We start from the raw sequence: 14,820 nt of genomic DNA, 5'->3' as shown, positions 1-14,820 counted from the left end.
GTCAACTGTCCCCTGGGGAGCAAAATCGCCACCTCTCGGGAGTCCCCTACCTACAGGTTCATGGTAGACAGTGGAGATAATGCCATTTGACATTTCAGCGGGATCTATGATGAACTTGCCCATCTTCTCGCTTGAGGTGTGGATCATCTCAAGTGTCCAGTCCTTGCTGATGTCTTCTACTGTGTTGAGGACATCTGCTGCCCCTGGCTCTGTGTACAGGCTTCTGGAAGCATTTGCCACACCAAGTAGCAGCATGGAATGACCCCCTCCATCTCACCCATGCTCTGTGAGGCTCTGTGAGGCTGTGAGATGCTCTGGAGAGGGGTTTATGCTCCATTCGCCTTTCATCTATGGGTCTGGAACCAGGTGCTTGTTTAATACCTAATGCATGTCCAGCTTTCGAAATGCTGTATTCCAGAACAAGCCTAAGTACCCAGTGTGGGTCAATTTTTAAAGTCTTTCATGGAAAGCAACTTGTCCAGCTAGTGATAGTGTTTTTAGTGATAAAAACAGAAACTTTAAAACCCAGCAATGTAAATATCCCGATTTACATATTCACAATGAATATGAACAACATGTACTTTATATACGCTGATATTAATTCTCAAATTTTCAGTGAAAGGGCTTCAACACATACACACACAAAAAACCTTGTGAGCTGTGACCAGTTCCCGAAGAAGGAGAATGAGTTCTGCGTGTGCTTCCTCTTGAGTTCAACATTGTTTGAAACTAGGAGAGCCACCCTTTTCTCTGGAGCCGTTGAGGCTCAAAGGAAGAAAGGGATACCCAACATGCAGCGTTGTTCTAAAAACCACAACCACAGTCTCCTCTGCCCCCTTTGATCACAGACTGTGCGCTGATCCCACAGCAGAGCTCACCGACACCAGGGCTCTTTAGAAGACACTCTTGCAGCCATTATCTCTGAGGAGGAGTGTCCTGTCCCTTTAATTTTAGGGGTCTTCTTGGAGAGCCTGCCTGAGTCTATGTATAGCCAGTAGCCAGGTGCTACAAAGGTGACTGCTTTTTTGGAAGTTGATCGCCAGTCCTTTCTTGCAAGGCACCTCTAGGTGTACTTGGAACCTAGCAGCAGTCTGTTAACCTTTCACACCGCAGGGTCGCTGATCTATGTACCACGCTAGTGGACATTGACTGGCATCAAGGCGGCCTCCGGCTCGTGGTGACCCGTGCCATACCCAACAAATGGGACCCTTGTGATCCATGGGGCTTTCATTGGCTGGTTTCCCAGGCATGGGTTAATAAGCCTGTATTCCTCTCCTGTCTAAGTCTGGAAGCGCTATTGAAACCTCTTCAGCATCCCAGCAACACGTCAGCCTCCACTGACCGGTGGGTGGTGGCCATGCATGAAATAGCCTGGCTGGGAGGGAAACAGACCCGGGTGTCCCACGTGGGAGACAAGGCTGCTACCACCAAGCCCATGAAGTCAGCAGGGAAGAAAGAGCTTCCACCAGCACATCCCCTAGTGCCTGTGGGCTCACAGTGCCTGAAACCCCCATCTCAGCTTTCCCTTTGGCTTGAAAATAGGCACTGTCCTTGGAAATGCATCTGAAAAGAGCCTTCTAAATAACAGTTGCTAATGACCTGTCAGAGCCGCCCTGGTAGTGAAGTGGTTATGTGCTGGGTAGTGAACCGCAAGGTCTGCAGTTCGAAACCGCCAGTGAGAGAAATATGGGTTTTTCTACTCCCATAAAGAGTTACAGTCTCAGAAACCCACAGTGGCAGTTCTACCCTCTCCTATGGGAACACTGTGAGTCGACGTCAACTCAATGGTGGTTAGTGAGTGGATTGCTTGTCAGCACAGATGAGCTGATCAGATTATGGGCTGCCATGCAGCACAGCACCCTGGACAGATACATTTTGATGAGACCAAGAGAAAACGCAAAACCAGTGTGGAATATAAGTGGCAGAAAGTCACCAGTATGACGATTCAGTCATGTATGGAAGCAGTCTTTATTGAGCTTCTGCAATAGGTTCTAGGCCTGGGGGAGGAACCCAGCTGCCATTCTCTGGTGAGTTTAGTTGGAATTATAGACCAGCCCAACACTGTGAGGCTGAGACTGAGGTCAGAAGAGAGACAGGCTGGGGAAACGCGAAAAAGATTTGTGACAATGAGAGAAGCCAGTGCTGCTAATTCCTGGCTGGGCATGCTCTGCGATTTGCTGTTTATGCCTCAGCGACATGAAGTTTGTTCGTTTCAGGAATGATGGAGATTAAAAGATTTGCAAACAGTTCGGTAAAGCTTCGTCTTACATGGTTGCAACACTGTTAAGATCCCTGCCAGCGTCTCCTGCTGATTAGAAAACGCCATCAAAGCACACCTCCCTGGCTCTCCTCACTGTAAACCCAACCTGGCTGGTTTTCACTGGGCCTTCTCTAAGCTGCGTTGGGGTTCCATGAAACAGCTCAGCCCCGGGAATGAAAATGCAAGATGTTTACTCTTCAACATTGTTCTTAGGATCATGGGAATAAAACTGCAAGGGACCAGCCACAACCTTATTTTGTTCCTAGGTGATGACTGAGATTCGTGGAAAGTGTATAAAAGGCTGACCCTCCAGTGATACTGGCCAGAAATAAAACCATCCTGGGCCCAGAGCCCTGCGCAGCCCTTGTCACAGTAGCATTGCGCTCACCCGGGGTTTAAGAAGTCAGGGTGCGCTCTCTCTAAAGGACGTTGGGGACGACAGCAGCTCTGCTTAAAAGGGACAGGCAGGTCTTTAGAGATGAGCTGTGTACCAGAATTGTAGCTGTCCCTTCCCACCTGCCTCCTGTCCTGCCCACTCCTGGACACCCCACAGGCATCAGAGTGGAACGCTGCCCCCTGGGTTCTCACTGGCTGATTCTTTGGAAGGAGATGGCCAGACCTTTCTACTGGGGTACTCCTGGGTGGACTTGAACCGCCAACCTTCTGGTGAGCAGCTGAACATGTTAACTGTCGGCACCAACCAAGGCACCTTTATCCAAAGAGAACAGGAACTTGAACCCTATCACCTTGGAGACCCTGAACTAGACAAGGGATAAGCAGACCTCAGCTTCATAAATGGGTTTGGTTTAAAATGTTGGCCTTCTTGGAGCGTGGAGAACATATAAGTGATGGTTATTGTTCTAAGAGGGAGAATGCCAGGCCTTCTGCTCCCATAAAGAGTCGCAGCTCACAAACCCACAGGAGCAGTGCTCCCTGTCCTGTAGGGTCTCCTGAGCCAGCATTGCCCCCGTGGCAATGCATGAGTGAGTGAGCAAGTGAACCAGGAACAGCCTCGGAAATGCAGCTCACTTCTAATGTAGACACCAATTTCAGCTGTGAGTTAAGTAGGATTTATAGACTTATTATCCTTGTGTTTCTGTGGGAAAGAGGAGTGTACTTTCCAACTTGGAGCTTAAGATACTAGGGAACATCTCCTTATGCCCATCTTATCTTTGTCCCTGGTGCTAGTTAGCTCCTGGGTACAAGGAGGGACATTCTCTCACCTCCCCTCCCCAGTGAGCAGATACTCGACTAGCTCCTTTCTCTCCCCTCACACAGAGGCTTTTAGTTACCAAGCGAGTAGGGATTACGATGGTTCCTTGAATTTCCTTCTCTCTAAGGAGGAGCCCTGGTAGTGCAGTGGTTACAAGTTGGGCTGCTAACTGAAGAGCCAGCAGTTCAAAACCACTAGCCACTCCAAGGGAGAAAGAAGAGGCTTTCAACTCCCGTAAAGAGTTTGTCTCAGAATCCCACAGGGGCCGTTCTGCCCTGTCCTACAGCGTTGCTGTGAGTCAGCATGGACTCGAGGGCAGTGAGCTTGAACTCTAGCAGGCGGACAGCAGAGACCCGTCCCTGGGAAAGGGCACCGCGCCTGGTAAGGTCAGTGAGACAGAGGAAGACCCTCCAGGAGCTGGGTTGACCCAGTGGCTGCAACAGGGGCTCAAAAGTCACCATTGTGAGGATGGGGTTCTGGTACCCACAGACCCGCAAGGCTGACGGTAGATGACGAGGAGCGGACTTGTTCTTTGTTGCCCCAGAAAGCAGCGCTGGGACTACTAGGCGAGATTATGAGAAGCAGCTCTAAGTCAGTATAAAGAGGGCCTACTTGAGGGAGAAGACACGTCTCAGCCAGTCCCCGGGCCAGCCACGGTGCCTTTCACAAGTAATATGCCCTTAAACTTGTGTGCGTCCAATGGTGGGATGTACCCCTCTCTGGAAGTATTCACGTGGAGGTTGGGCAGCCAGCCAGCTGGGAGGGCCACCAGCAGAGGGATTACCACTCTGGGAGGACAGCAGGCTAGAAGACAGTCCTGTTGTTACCGATCGCCTGTTCGAGGCCAAGCACAGAGGCAGGATGCTGTAGATGGAGTGCTTCTACGTCTCCCATGAGACAGAAAAGATGACATCGCTAATAAGTGCCTGAGTCAAAATTTGAGCACAGTTCTCCAAGATCCTCAAGTTTCTTGTTTTGTACATTCTAGTCGATTCATCCCTCTATGGAAAGTGGTAATTGGCACACGTGGTGACAGGCACCCACAGCCTGCCATGTGGCAGCATCTCCTGCAGTCTTTACCTTCGGCTGTGTGGGAAACCGCAAGGCACCTCAGTGCTGGGTCTGTGTTTGGTGGGAGGTTCAACATACTAGGTGGGAAGGGGGACAAGGTTATAATTGAAAGGCCAGTGTTTTACCTTCAGGGCCCCACCCCATTCCCTCCTGATGCCCAGCCCAGCCCCTAGAAGCGTTTTCCTGGGAAGGATGGCAGGCCATGGCTGAGAAGTCTGCGGTAGCCAACGTGGAGACTTTGCATGCACCGGACTGTAGGCGTGTTTAAGTAGCCAGCATGTCCTTCCCTCCTACTCTCTAGTTCTCCCACTACACTTGCCCTTTCAACACCTGTTGGAAACTGGTACAGCTTTCCCCCGTTCTCCTAAATAAAAGTTCAGAGTGCTCAGATGGTTCCCTTACAGTTGGGAAGATCATGGGAATTTGCACGAGCTCATCCGCATCAATCCAGATGGGCTCTGTCGGAAAACCCTTGTGTGGCCAGAGGGCATTCACCTAAGCCATCGCCCTCCCCTGGTAGGGGCTGAGTGGGCAGCCCACCCTCTTCTCTGAAGGAAGGCGTCAAGGCCCTGCACGTCCACCTCAGGCATGTGGCCTTCTCTCAGGAAGCTGCCCGGGGGCTGATTTGAAGAGTGGCGGTCACCATGGCAGGAGGAAAGGGGGCATCTCTTGACCTCTTTGTGTGGGAGCAGGAAGCTGACCCTTTTCTGGTTTTGTTTGTTTGTTTGTTGCAGCCTCTTGCTCGGTGCACTTGGAGAGGCCTTGCTGGTCTTCTCAGAGCAGAAAGGCTCATAAAAAGGTGGCCAGCGTGAGAGGGGACCTCGCCAATGACCACCTGGAGCGGACCATCTGTGTTGAGAATGCTGGGCAGAGAAGAGCAAGGACCGTGAGACCAAGCCAGGACCCACGCAGGCTCTGGCCCCGGGGGATGCGGCAGTTGCTGGCACCATGAAGGCTCGCTACTTGGGGGAGATCAAGATCTGGAGGCTTCTGCAGTGGGCAGCCTCCAGCCTGCCTTCTCCTGAGACCGTCACTGGCCCCAGTTCTGCAGAGCCTGGACAAGCCAGATGTCACGGGTGGCTTAGCTCCCCTGGGCTGACGGGCAGGACTACGGCTACTGCATCTCCCTCACCAAGCACTGCTCTTGACACAGGGCTGGCTGGCTGGGGGTCCTGTGGGGCTGTTTTGTTTTGTTTCTGTTTTTCACACCTTTGGAGACACCTCTGGCACCTCCTTGCCCTGCCTTCTTGCTTGCTGGTCTGGAGCTCACCTTCACCCTTGTGGACACATGGACAGCCCTCAGAGGACTTCAGCTGAGGGATGAGGGTGGAGATGGAGTGGAGTGGTAGTGCTCGGTCAAGTGAGAAGTCAGTTAAGACACATTCATAAGTTTTAAAGCCTTTTTGTGGTCGATGGTGCTTTTCTCGCTGGCTGATAAACTTCTCGTGGCTCTCGTCAACGTGCCAGGATACGCCAACTAGTCTCCAGGTGGCACTCAGTGCTCAGGTTGCTAAAGCACTGATGGAGGGCCTTTGTGGGCAGGAGAACAACAAACAAACCATATAATCAACAGATTCCCCCATTCTGCCAATCCATTTAAACCTCTGGTATCCCGAGGAGATTTGAGATCACTGAGCACTGATATATGTTTTCCAAGGGAGATTGAAAACTAGATTAAACCCCTATATTTGCCTCCATGAGAATCTCAAAAGGAATGAGCTTGCAAAAAATGGTAATTTGATTCAGAAGAGTGATAAACTCCTGATTCTGCTGCTCATGAAGGTTTCTCAGATACCTTCCTTCTCAGCCAGGTGTGACAGGTTGTCTGGGGATGCAGAAGGTCGGGAAGTTCAGGATGTCTCCATGCAGGGAGCCAGGCCTGGCTGGCCACCCGCAGCCCTGCGGAGATTAGGATCCGTTCAGGCAGCGGGCAGGTGCACTTTCTCCAACTTGCTGAAAAAGAAAAATGAAACCTAACAAATAGGCATGGATTTGCATATTAGGAACTCAAAGATTTCAGATTGCTCTTCTGTGTTTGGCTGGTCTCTGCTCACCGTTTAGGAAATACGTTAGCGTGACCTTCACAGCTAGATCATGTCAACCTGCTTTTGTCCTTCATCTGGATGAGAACAAAGACAAACACCTGGTTTCCGGCTTTCCCAGAGGAAGCCCTGCTGGCACTGTTGGAGAAGCAGACTCTGAGTCGGCACTGCCCCGATACAGTGGGTTTTTGTTGTTGTTGTTTAGAGTGTCATCTATCAAGGAGTGCCACTTGGGAAGTCACAACCCTGGCAGTGCGGCGGGTAAGTGCTCACCCCCAAGCGGCTCCATGTCCGAAAGACGTGACGGTCTGATCCTGTAAGTCACACTCACTGCCATCAGGGAGATCGACTCCTGAGGACCCTGATGAGAGGACGGGAGAGCCGTTCCTTAGGGTGTCCCAGATAGTAAGTCTTTATGGAAGTAGATTGCCTCCTCTTTCTCTGGAGGTATGTCTGGTGGTTTTGAACTGCACACCCTGTGGTTAGCAACTCAGTGCTTATCCCACAGGAGCACCAGGTCCCATTTCCCCCTGGCCTTGGAAACCCCGTGGGGGCAATTCTACTCTGTCAGAACCAAGTCAACAGCAGCAGGGCGGTTTTGTCTTGTAAGGCTGGAAGGACAAGTAGAATTGACTTTAAAACTTTGCTGAATTTTTTAAGATGTTTTTTAAGGCTATCAATTATAGTTTTTAAGTTTTGTTTTTAATTACATTTTAAATCATATTTCAGACTCCTATTTTTATTTGATTTGATTTTTTAAATAGATATTTTTAAACTTTGCTGTGAGTTGGTTGAAGGTTTACAGACTAGATCGGTTTTCCATTCAACGATTCATACACATTTTGTTTCATCACAGTGATTGCAACCTTTATAGTATGACATCACTTACTCTGCTTCCTCCCAGGGGCAAATACTGCCTTTCAAAACTGGTTGTTTTCAAATGGTTGATTATTCTAAGGGGTATGTACATCTCCAGTGTTATTGTTCCCCTTACATACCTGTCTATTGGGCTGAAAATGGAGTCATGGTGGTAAGTTCATTCCCACCCCTGAAGGGTGATTAAGACTCATGGTTCCACCAATCTCTATATGACCAGTAAGCATGGCCTTTTTTCTGATTTGGGTTTTGCCCCCCCATTTTTCTTCCACTACATCAAGGACCTTCTAATGCAGTGGTTCGCAACCTTCCTAATGCCGTGACCCTTTAATACAGTTCCTCATGTTGTGGTGACCCCCAACTATAAATTTATTTTCATTGTACTTCATAACTGTAATTTTGCTACTGTTATGAATTGTCATGTAAATATCTGACATGCAGGGTGCATTTTCATTGTTAGAAATTGAACATAATTAAAGCATAGTGATTAATCACAAAAACAATATGTAATTATATATTGTGAAATATTTATTTCTAATGACAAATAAATGAAATTTTGCCTTGAAGCATGATATAGCATAGGTAACAGTCTTCATGCTGGGTACTCATGTGGGTGTATCTGCATGTGGGCGAACCCTCCTTGAGATGGATAGAGGAGCTGTGTCTCGGTTCTTAAGACCATCAGAAATATGTGTTTTCCGATGGTCCTAGGCGACCCCTATGAAAGGGTTGCTCGACACCCCCCCAAAGGGGTCACGACCCACAGGTTGAGAACTGCTGTTCTAATGTGATCTCTTTCAGAACAGTTGGTAGTTGCAGTGGGGCACCATCTAGTTCTCCTGATCTCAGGACTGTGAAGACTGCTGTTCCATTGGACTGTTTCCATGAGTCTTCAACTTTCATTATTCTTTCCTCTGGACAGGGAAAGACCAATACTTTCACCTTAGAGGGCCACTCAGGAGCTTGTAAGACCCTACTCACTACTCATGAAAGTGGGGTGTAGAATATTGTCTTGGGGGAATCTGTTATGTGAATGACCTTGATGCCCTTAAGACCTTGATCCTGAGCTCTTAGGCCAACTACTTGTTCCCTCCAGGTATTTGACTATGTCTAAGAAGTTCCCATAACTTTGCCTCCTGTATTCACCAACACATTCATGGATATATTTGCAGCAAAGGTAAACACCCTCTCAAACCTCTTCTTACTTAGAAAACCACAAGAGGTAGAAAGTAAGGTGCTGCTTCAGCCTACCTTCATCGTTCCGTCAGCTGCCCATCTGTTCTTTCTTGGGCTTTCACTGCATGTTTTTTTGTCCAATTGGGTGACATAAACAGTTGAACATTCAGTAACTAAACAGAAGGTGGGTGGTTCACATCTACCCAGAGGCTCCTTGGAAGAAAGCCTGGTGATCTGAGAAAACCCAGTGGTGCACACTTATACTCTGCAGGACTTGGAACTGACTCAACAGCAGCAGTTGTTCCCCCACAGGCTCAGCTCTGAGCAGGGCGACCCCAGGTCTGAAGAACACAGGCTGGGCACCACCATAGCAGCCCCCAGTTCTCATCCTCAAGGCCCTCTGGATAATCTGCAGGCTCCTCCAGAAGTTTCTCTCACCTGAGCAGTGTGTTTGGTCACATCGTGTCTGGTCCTGATGACCTTAGGCTTCAAATCAATGTCACGGTTTTGTTGTTGTTTATTTGTTTTCATATAGAAAGACTGTAGGATATGCATTCTGTGATGAGAGAGAAGGTTCTCTGATTATGTAATATTCTGCTATGGATATACAAAAATAAACCATCTATTTTCTTGGTAATTTGTATTTTTTTTTTTAAGTTTCTCATCCTGATGGGAATATTTACCGGAAAAGTTACTGCAAAAAGGAAGTTCATGCTTTTAGACACAAACCCATAATCCTCCTTCCCCTCCCAACCCCCAATATCCAAGTCACTTAGCTTTAAACAGAAGGCCCACGGGCTCCTGCTTCCAGATCTGTGTGGCCCGGCTTGGCAGCTGCCTGCCTCTTGTGACTCATCTGAGCGGCCAGTGTAAGTGCACGCTGACTGTGAAGACCTTGGTGGTACACTGAGCCTTGCATTGGGCTGTTAACCACAAACACAGTCGTTCAAGCCCATTAGCTGCTGCTTGGGAGAAAGCTGAGGATTTCTGCTCCCGTAAAGATTTACAGCTTCAGAAACTGTGTGGATCAATGTGAGCTGGAACCACTTCATCACCAGTGGGCTTGTTTTTTGGCACCAAGTGCCCGGCAGCGTTGTGGGTTAAGCATTGGGCTACTAACCACAAGCTTGATGGTTTAAACCCAATAACTGCTGCTCAGGAGAAAGCCAAGGCTGGCTGACCCTGTAGGGATTCACAGTCTCAGAAACCTCTCTCAGAGAGGTGGTGAGTGTCAGTGGTTTGGTTGGAGTAGAGTACAAACAACCATGTGGTGAACTGGTTCCAGTTGGTTCATTCATGGCCAGTGAAGCAAAACCAGTCACTCTGGATCACTGGGTTGAAATCCACTCGTATAAGAGTATGAACAGAATAGTCCTATACATGTGCACATGAATATAATGTCCTACCGTTCTGACCTCCAACCCAGAGTAGGAAGAGGTGAATTTTATTTTGGATAGTATAAATACGTCTTCGGTAAATATAACTTGATGCTATTCTAAGTTTTGGGACTTAATTTGGCTGTAATAGACAGTGGATCAGAAGCCCTCAGCCCTGCTGTCCCTGGGACATGCTGAGAGGGGAGAATGTGTCCTGAGGCCCTCAATTTCTGCTCCTCTCAGGTGGGTCTATTCTGGGCTCCCTGAAACCTTTCACAGCATAGACTCTTCCAATGGGAGACTCCAGTTCTGCCCCAGCTGATCCTAGTCCAGGAACTAACCAGGGCGGGCGGCAGGAGACCCCCTGACCCCCTTGATAGGGAAGGGACTGTGGTCCAAGATCTCGTTCACTCACTCATTCATTCATTCAGCTGATACTGAGAGCTTCCTATGTGCTGGACTCTGGCGTGATAGCCATGGACAAGATTAAACCTTTCTTGTGCTGGAGATAGTCAACATGCAGATAGTAGAATTTCCGAGTGTGAAGGAGCCCTGGTGGCTGCTAACCGTGGGGTCAGTCATTTGAAACCACCAGCCACTCACTGCTCCAGAGAATGAATAGGCATTCTACTCCTGTAAGAATTACCGTCTCAGAAATTCTGTCCCATAGGGTCACCGTGAGACAGTATCAACTCGATGGCAGTGAGTTTACTTGTTTGAAGTGATTTTAAGAAAACAGAGACAGGAGCCTTCCAGGAAGATGGCAACTGAGTAACATACCAGAGGGACCCCGCAGAAATCAGCCCAGGAGAGTTACTAGAGGGAAATTCCACACTGCTGGGTCGCAGGAGGACCATCATAAAGATAGGTAGGCACAGATCCACTAGGTTTTGAGGGGCTGGGGGATTTTGGCTTACACAGTGGAAGCCAGCTCAGGTTTGACCTTAGCCCTGCCACTGTCTCTGCCGGAGCCAGGATCATTTTGGGCTGGCGCAGGAGCTTTATCTAAACACAGCCACAGCTTGCCACCACCTTGGGGTAGGGATTAAACCCCTCCATCCCCAGTCAGGGCTCAGGGCTCAGCTATATTGTTACTTTTGTTTCCCTCACTTCTGTCTATCCCCCCACAGTCTTAGCAGGCTTAGTGTTTTTTTCTTTTTCTCTTTTTGCTCACACCACTGCCTACCTCCAGACCACTCCCCTTAGCCTAAGGCACTTTCTCCTGCCTTCCACCCAGCTGGGAGCACTCTACCCTCTGCAGCGCAACCCGAGACTGGGTAAAGCCTGCCCGCCTTCTGCCAGGGGATATCCTGCCCAACCTCTTCTGGGGAAATTCCACCTGCCCGCACTCTGCAGTGCTTGACACTTGGCAGAGAAATCCCACCCACCATCTTTATGAGAAATCCTGCCTGTGTGACTGGGGGAGCTCCTATTCATCCTCTATGGTCCCACATGACAGGGAATTTCTCCCACCTGACATAGTGCCTCGCATGGCCTAAGGCAGCTTGGCAACACTCGTCAACATACCATGCTCCTGTGGGAACCTCTTCCAAATCTCTGCAGTGATCTTCCTGACCAGAGAAATTCTGCCCACCATTTGAGGTGTTTTATACCAAATCTGGCAATCCACCAGCCTTCTGTGGCACTCCAGTTGCAGTGGACATCCCCACACACTCTCTGCAGTGCCCCAGGTCACCGTGGGCCACACCATCATAGCTTCATGTGAGATCACCCAGTATAGCACCATCCTCGTGGGTCGACAACAACCCAACCAGTGTCCCCTGAGGGGACCATCTAACTTGCCCTCCTAATAACAGAATACTGGTTGACTAGGGAAAGAGTGAAGCCACAGGAGGATAAAGTGGGAGGCCAATTCCATAGTGAAATTAGCTGCAGGCAGATCGAAGAATCATCCCTACGAGTCTCCTAGAGAGAGCCAGTGCTCTTCGACTCCCTGGAAAATGGCACCTGGTTCCTCTAAAACAGTGCAACCCAAACAAGAATCAGCCCCCAGTGACATCAATGGAAAAAACAGGAGAAACAAAAGGCAATGGCAGAAGATGCATAGAAGAAGCAGACATTGATTTGCCACAGAAAGAAAATTTCAGAATGCTGCTTGGAGTCATACAGGATATGAGGGAAACAATACAGAAAAAGGATGAAATGATAGCGGAGATAAAGTCCAAACACCAAACGGAAATACAAGAGCTTAGGGACGAGATAACAAAAACCAGTAGCAGACTCACGGACTTCACCAATTGACTGGAGGAAGCAGAGAACCGCACCAGTGACCTAGAAGACAGCCAAGCAGACATTAATAAACGCAAACAAAAATCTAATAAGATCATCAGAGAAGCTGAAGAAAACTTAAGAGCTATGTCTGATGCTATGAAGAGGAACAACATCAGAATAATTGGATTACCGGAGGAAGACACAACAAAGAAGTCATCTGCAACAATAGTGAGAGAATTCTTGGAGGAAAACTTCCCCAGCTTAATGAATGAAAACCAGGCAACCATTCAGTAGGCTGAAAGAAAAACAGCTACACTGAATCCCAAGAAGTCACCAAGGTACATAATAGTTAAACTATCCAACTTTGAGGACAAGGAGAAAATCATGAGAGCAGCTATGGGAAAACAAGAACTTAGATATAAAGGTTCCGAAATAAGAATATGCTCAGACATATTAGCAGAAACTATGAAGAAGAGGAGAGAGTGGAGTAACATATTCCAAAACCTTAAGGAAAATAATGCAAACCCAAGAATACACCACCCAGTCAAATTATCGATCAAGATAGATGGAGAAGTAAGAGTCTTCCCAGACCAGGAAAAACTCAAAGAATGCATTAGAAGAAACCCAGCCCTACAAAAGATCCTTGCCGATCCAGTATGGGCAGAACAACAGCACTCACCAAGCATAAGTAAGAGACTGACACATAGAACAACCCCACCCAGAAGGCAACAAAGAGAAAACAGCCCCAAGATAGCATTGTCTTAAGGGTGGAAAGAAGTCAAGAATGAACCACACACATGCACAACACACTAATAAGAAAGGGAGGTAGAAAAACACCCAACACAAAAGGTATAAATGACATCACAGAACCCACAAATGGAGATGATAACCCTGAATATCAATGGACTGAACTCAGGCATTAAAAGACTGACGCTAGCAGACAGACTTAGAAAACACAACCATCAATCTGCTGCCTACAGAAGACACATCTCAAGGCTACAGACAAAAATAGACAGAATCAAAGGCTGGAGAAAGGCATACCAAGCAAACAGCAATTCAAAAAAAGCAGGAGTTGCAATCCTAATCTCGGATAAAATTGATCTCAAAGTGCAAACCATAAAAAGAGATAAGAAGGGACACTATATTATGCTCAAGCGAACGGTAGACAAAGAACCACTAATCACTTTAAACATATGTTCTCCAAATGAGAGACCCACTGAATACATCAACCAAATGCTCCAAAAGATTTAAAAAGGAATCACAGCCTCAACATTTATAGTAGGTGACTTCAATACACTGCTCTCTGAGAAAGACAGATCACAGGGAAAGAAACTCAACAAGGAGGCTAGATATCTAAACATTACAATTAGACAATTTGACCTGATAGATATTTACAGAGCTTTTCATAAAAATAAAAAAAAATCACATTCTTTTCAAGTCCATATGACACATATTAGAAGATAGACCATATGCTGGGGCATAAAGCAAATCTGCATAAATTTAAGCACATTGATATCATACAGACCTCTCTCTCTGACCACTGGGCCATAAGGCTGGAAATCAATAAACAGAAGATGAAGTAAACAGGAGCAAATAATTGGAGGGAAAATAACTATTGCAAAAGGAGTGTATACTTGCCAAGATCAGAGATAAAATTAAGCAATGTCTAGAAACCAACGAGAATGAGACCACGACGTACCAAAACTTATGGGACACAGCAAAGGCAGTTATCAGAGGAAACTTCATAGCAATACATGCACATATGAAAAAGGAAGAGAGACTTATGATTGATATGCTGGCACAAAATCTACAATAACTAGAGCAGAGTCAACAGGACAATCCTACTAATAGCGAAAGAAAATAAATAATAAAAATCAGGGCTGAGATTCTGGAGAGAGTAAATAAGAAAACGATGGAAAAAAATTAATGCTGCCAAAAGTTGGTTCTTTGAAAGGATAAACAGAATTGACAGACTGCTGGCAAACCTAACCAAAGAAAGGAGAACAAATCTCAATATCAAGGATGGGAGATGAAATAGGGGACATTGAAACAGACCCTAATGAAATAAAAAGGATTTTTACACAGTACAACGAAGGATTGTACTCCAATGAATTCAACAACTTAGACAAATTCTTGAAAAAAACAATCCCTTCCTAGACTATACCCGATGGACGTCAAGAATCTCAACAGACCCATAGCAATAGAAGAAATATACAAGGTTATCAAGGGATTAACAACAAAAAAATCCCCTAGACCAGATGGCTTCCCAGGAAAATTCTACCAAGCATTCAGGGCAGAACTGACACAAATCCTATACAAACTCTTCCAGAAAAAGATGGCAAACTCCTGAACTCCTTCTATGAAGCTAGTATAACCCTGATACCGAAACTGGACAGGGAACCCACAAGAATTGAGAACTACAGACCAATATCTGTAATGAACGTTAATGTAAAAATCCTTAACAAAATATTGGCCAATAAAATACAAAAGCATATAAAACAAATAATTCACAATGACCAAGTGGGATTCATACCAGGGATACAGGGGCAGACAGTTTAACATATGAAAGACCAT

General features: G+C 47.1%; 1 protein-coding gene across 1 annotated transcript in view; it reads left to right on the top strand.

Moving 5' to 3' along the window:
- The window catches only part of TMEM241 (transmembrane protein 241), a 153,705-nt gene extending 146,406 nt beyond the window's left edge, over positions 1-7,299 (top strand). The window contains exon 15 of the mRNA XM_045296217.1: positions 5,279-7,299. Within this exon, the coding sequence (XP_045152152.1) occupies positions 5,279-5,339 (61 nt within the window). The 3' untranslated portion in view covers positions 5,340-7,299. The remainder of the gene's footprint in view (positions 1-5,278) is intronic.
- The last annotated feature ends 7,521 nt before the right edge of the window (positions 7,300-14,820 follow it).

This window comes from Echinops telfairi, unplaced genomic scaffold (genome assembly GCF_000313985.2).
Source record: "Echinops telfairi isolate 266 unplaced genomic scaffold, ASM31398v2 ScPeMD7_7400;HRSCAF=8409, whole genome shotgun sequence".
Lineage (NCBI taxonomy): Eukaryota > Metazoa > Chordata > Mammalia > Afrosoricida > Tenrecidae > Echinops > Echinops telfairi.
The sequence above is the reverse complement of the archived record's forward strand: the minus strand, read 5'-3'. Positions and strand labels throughout refer to the sequence as shown.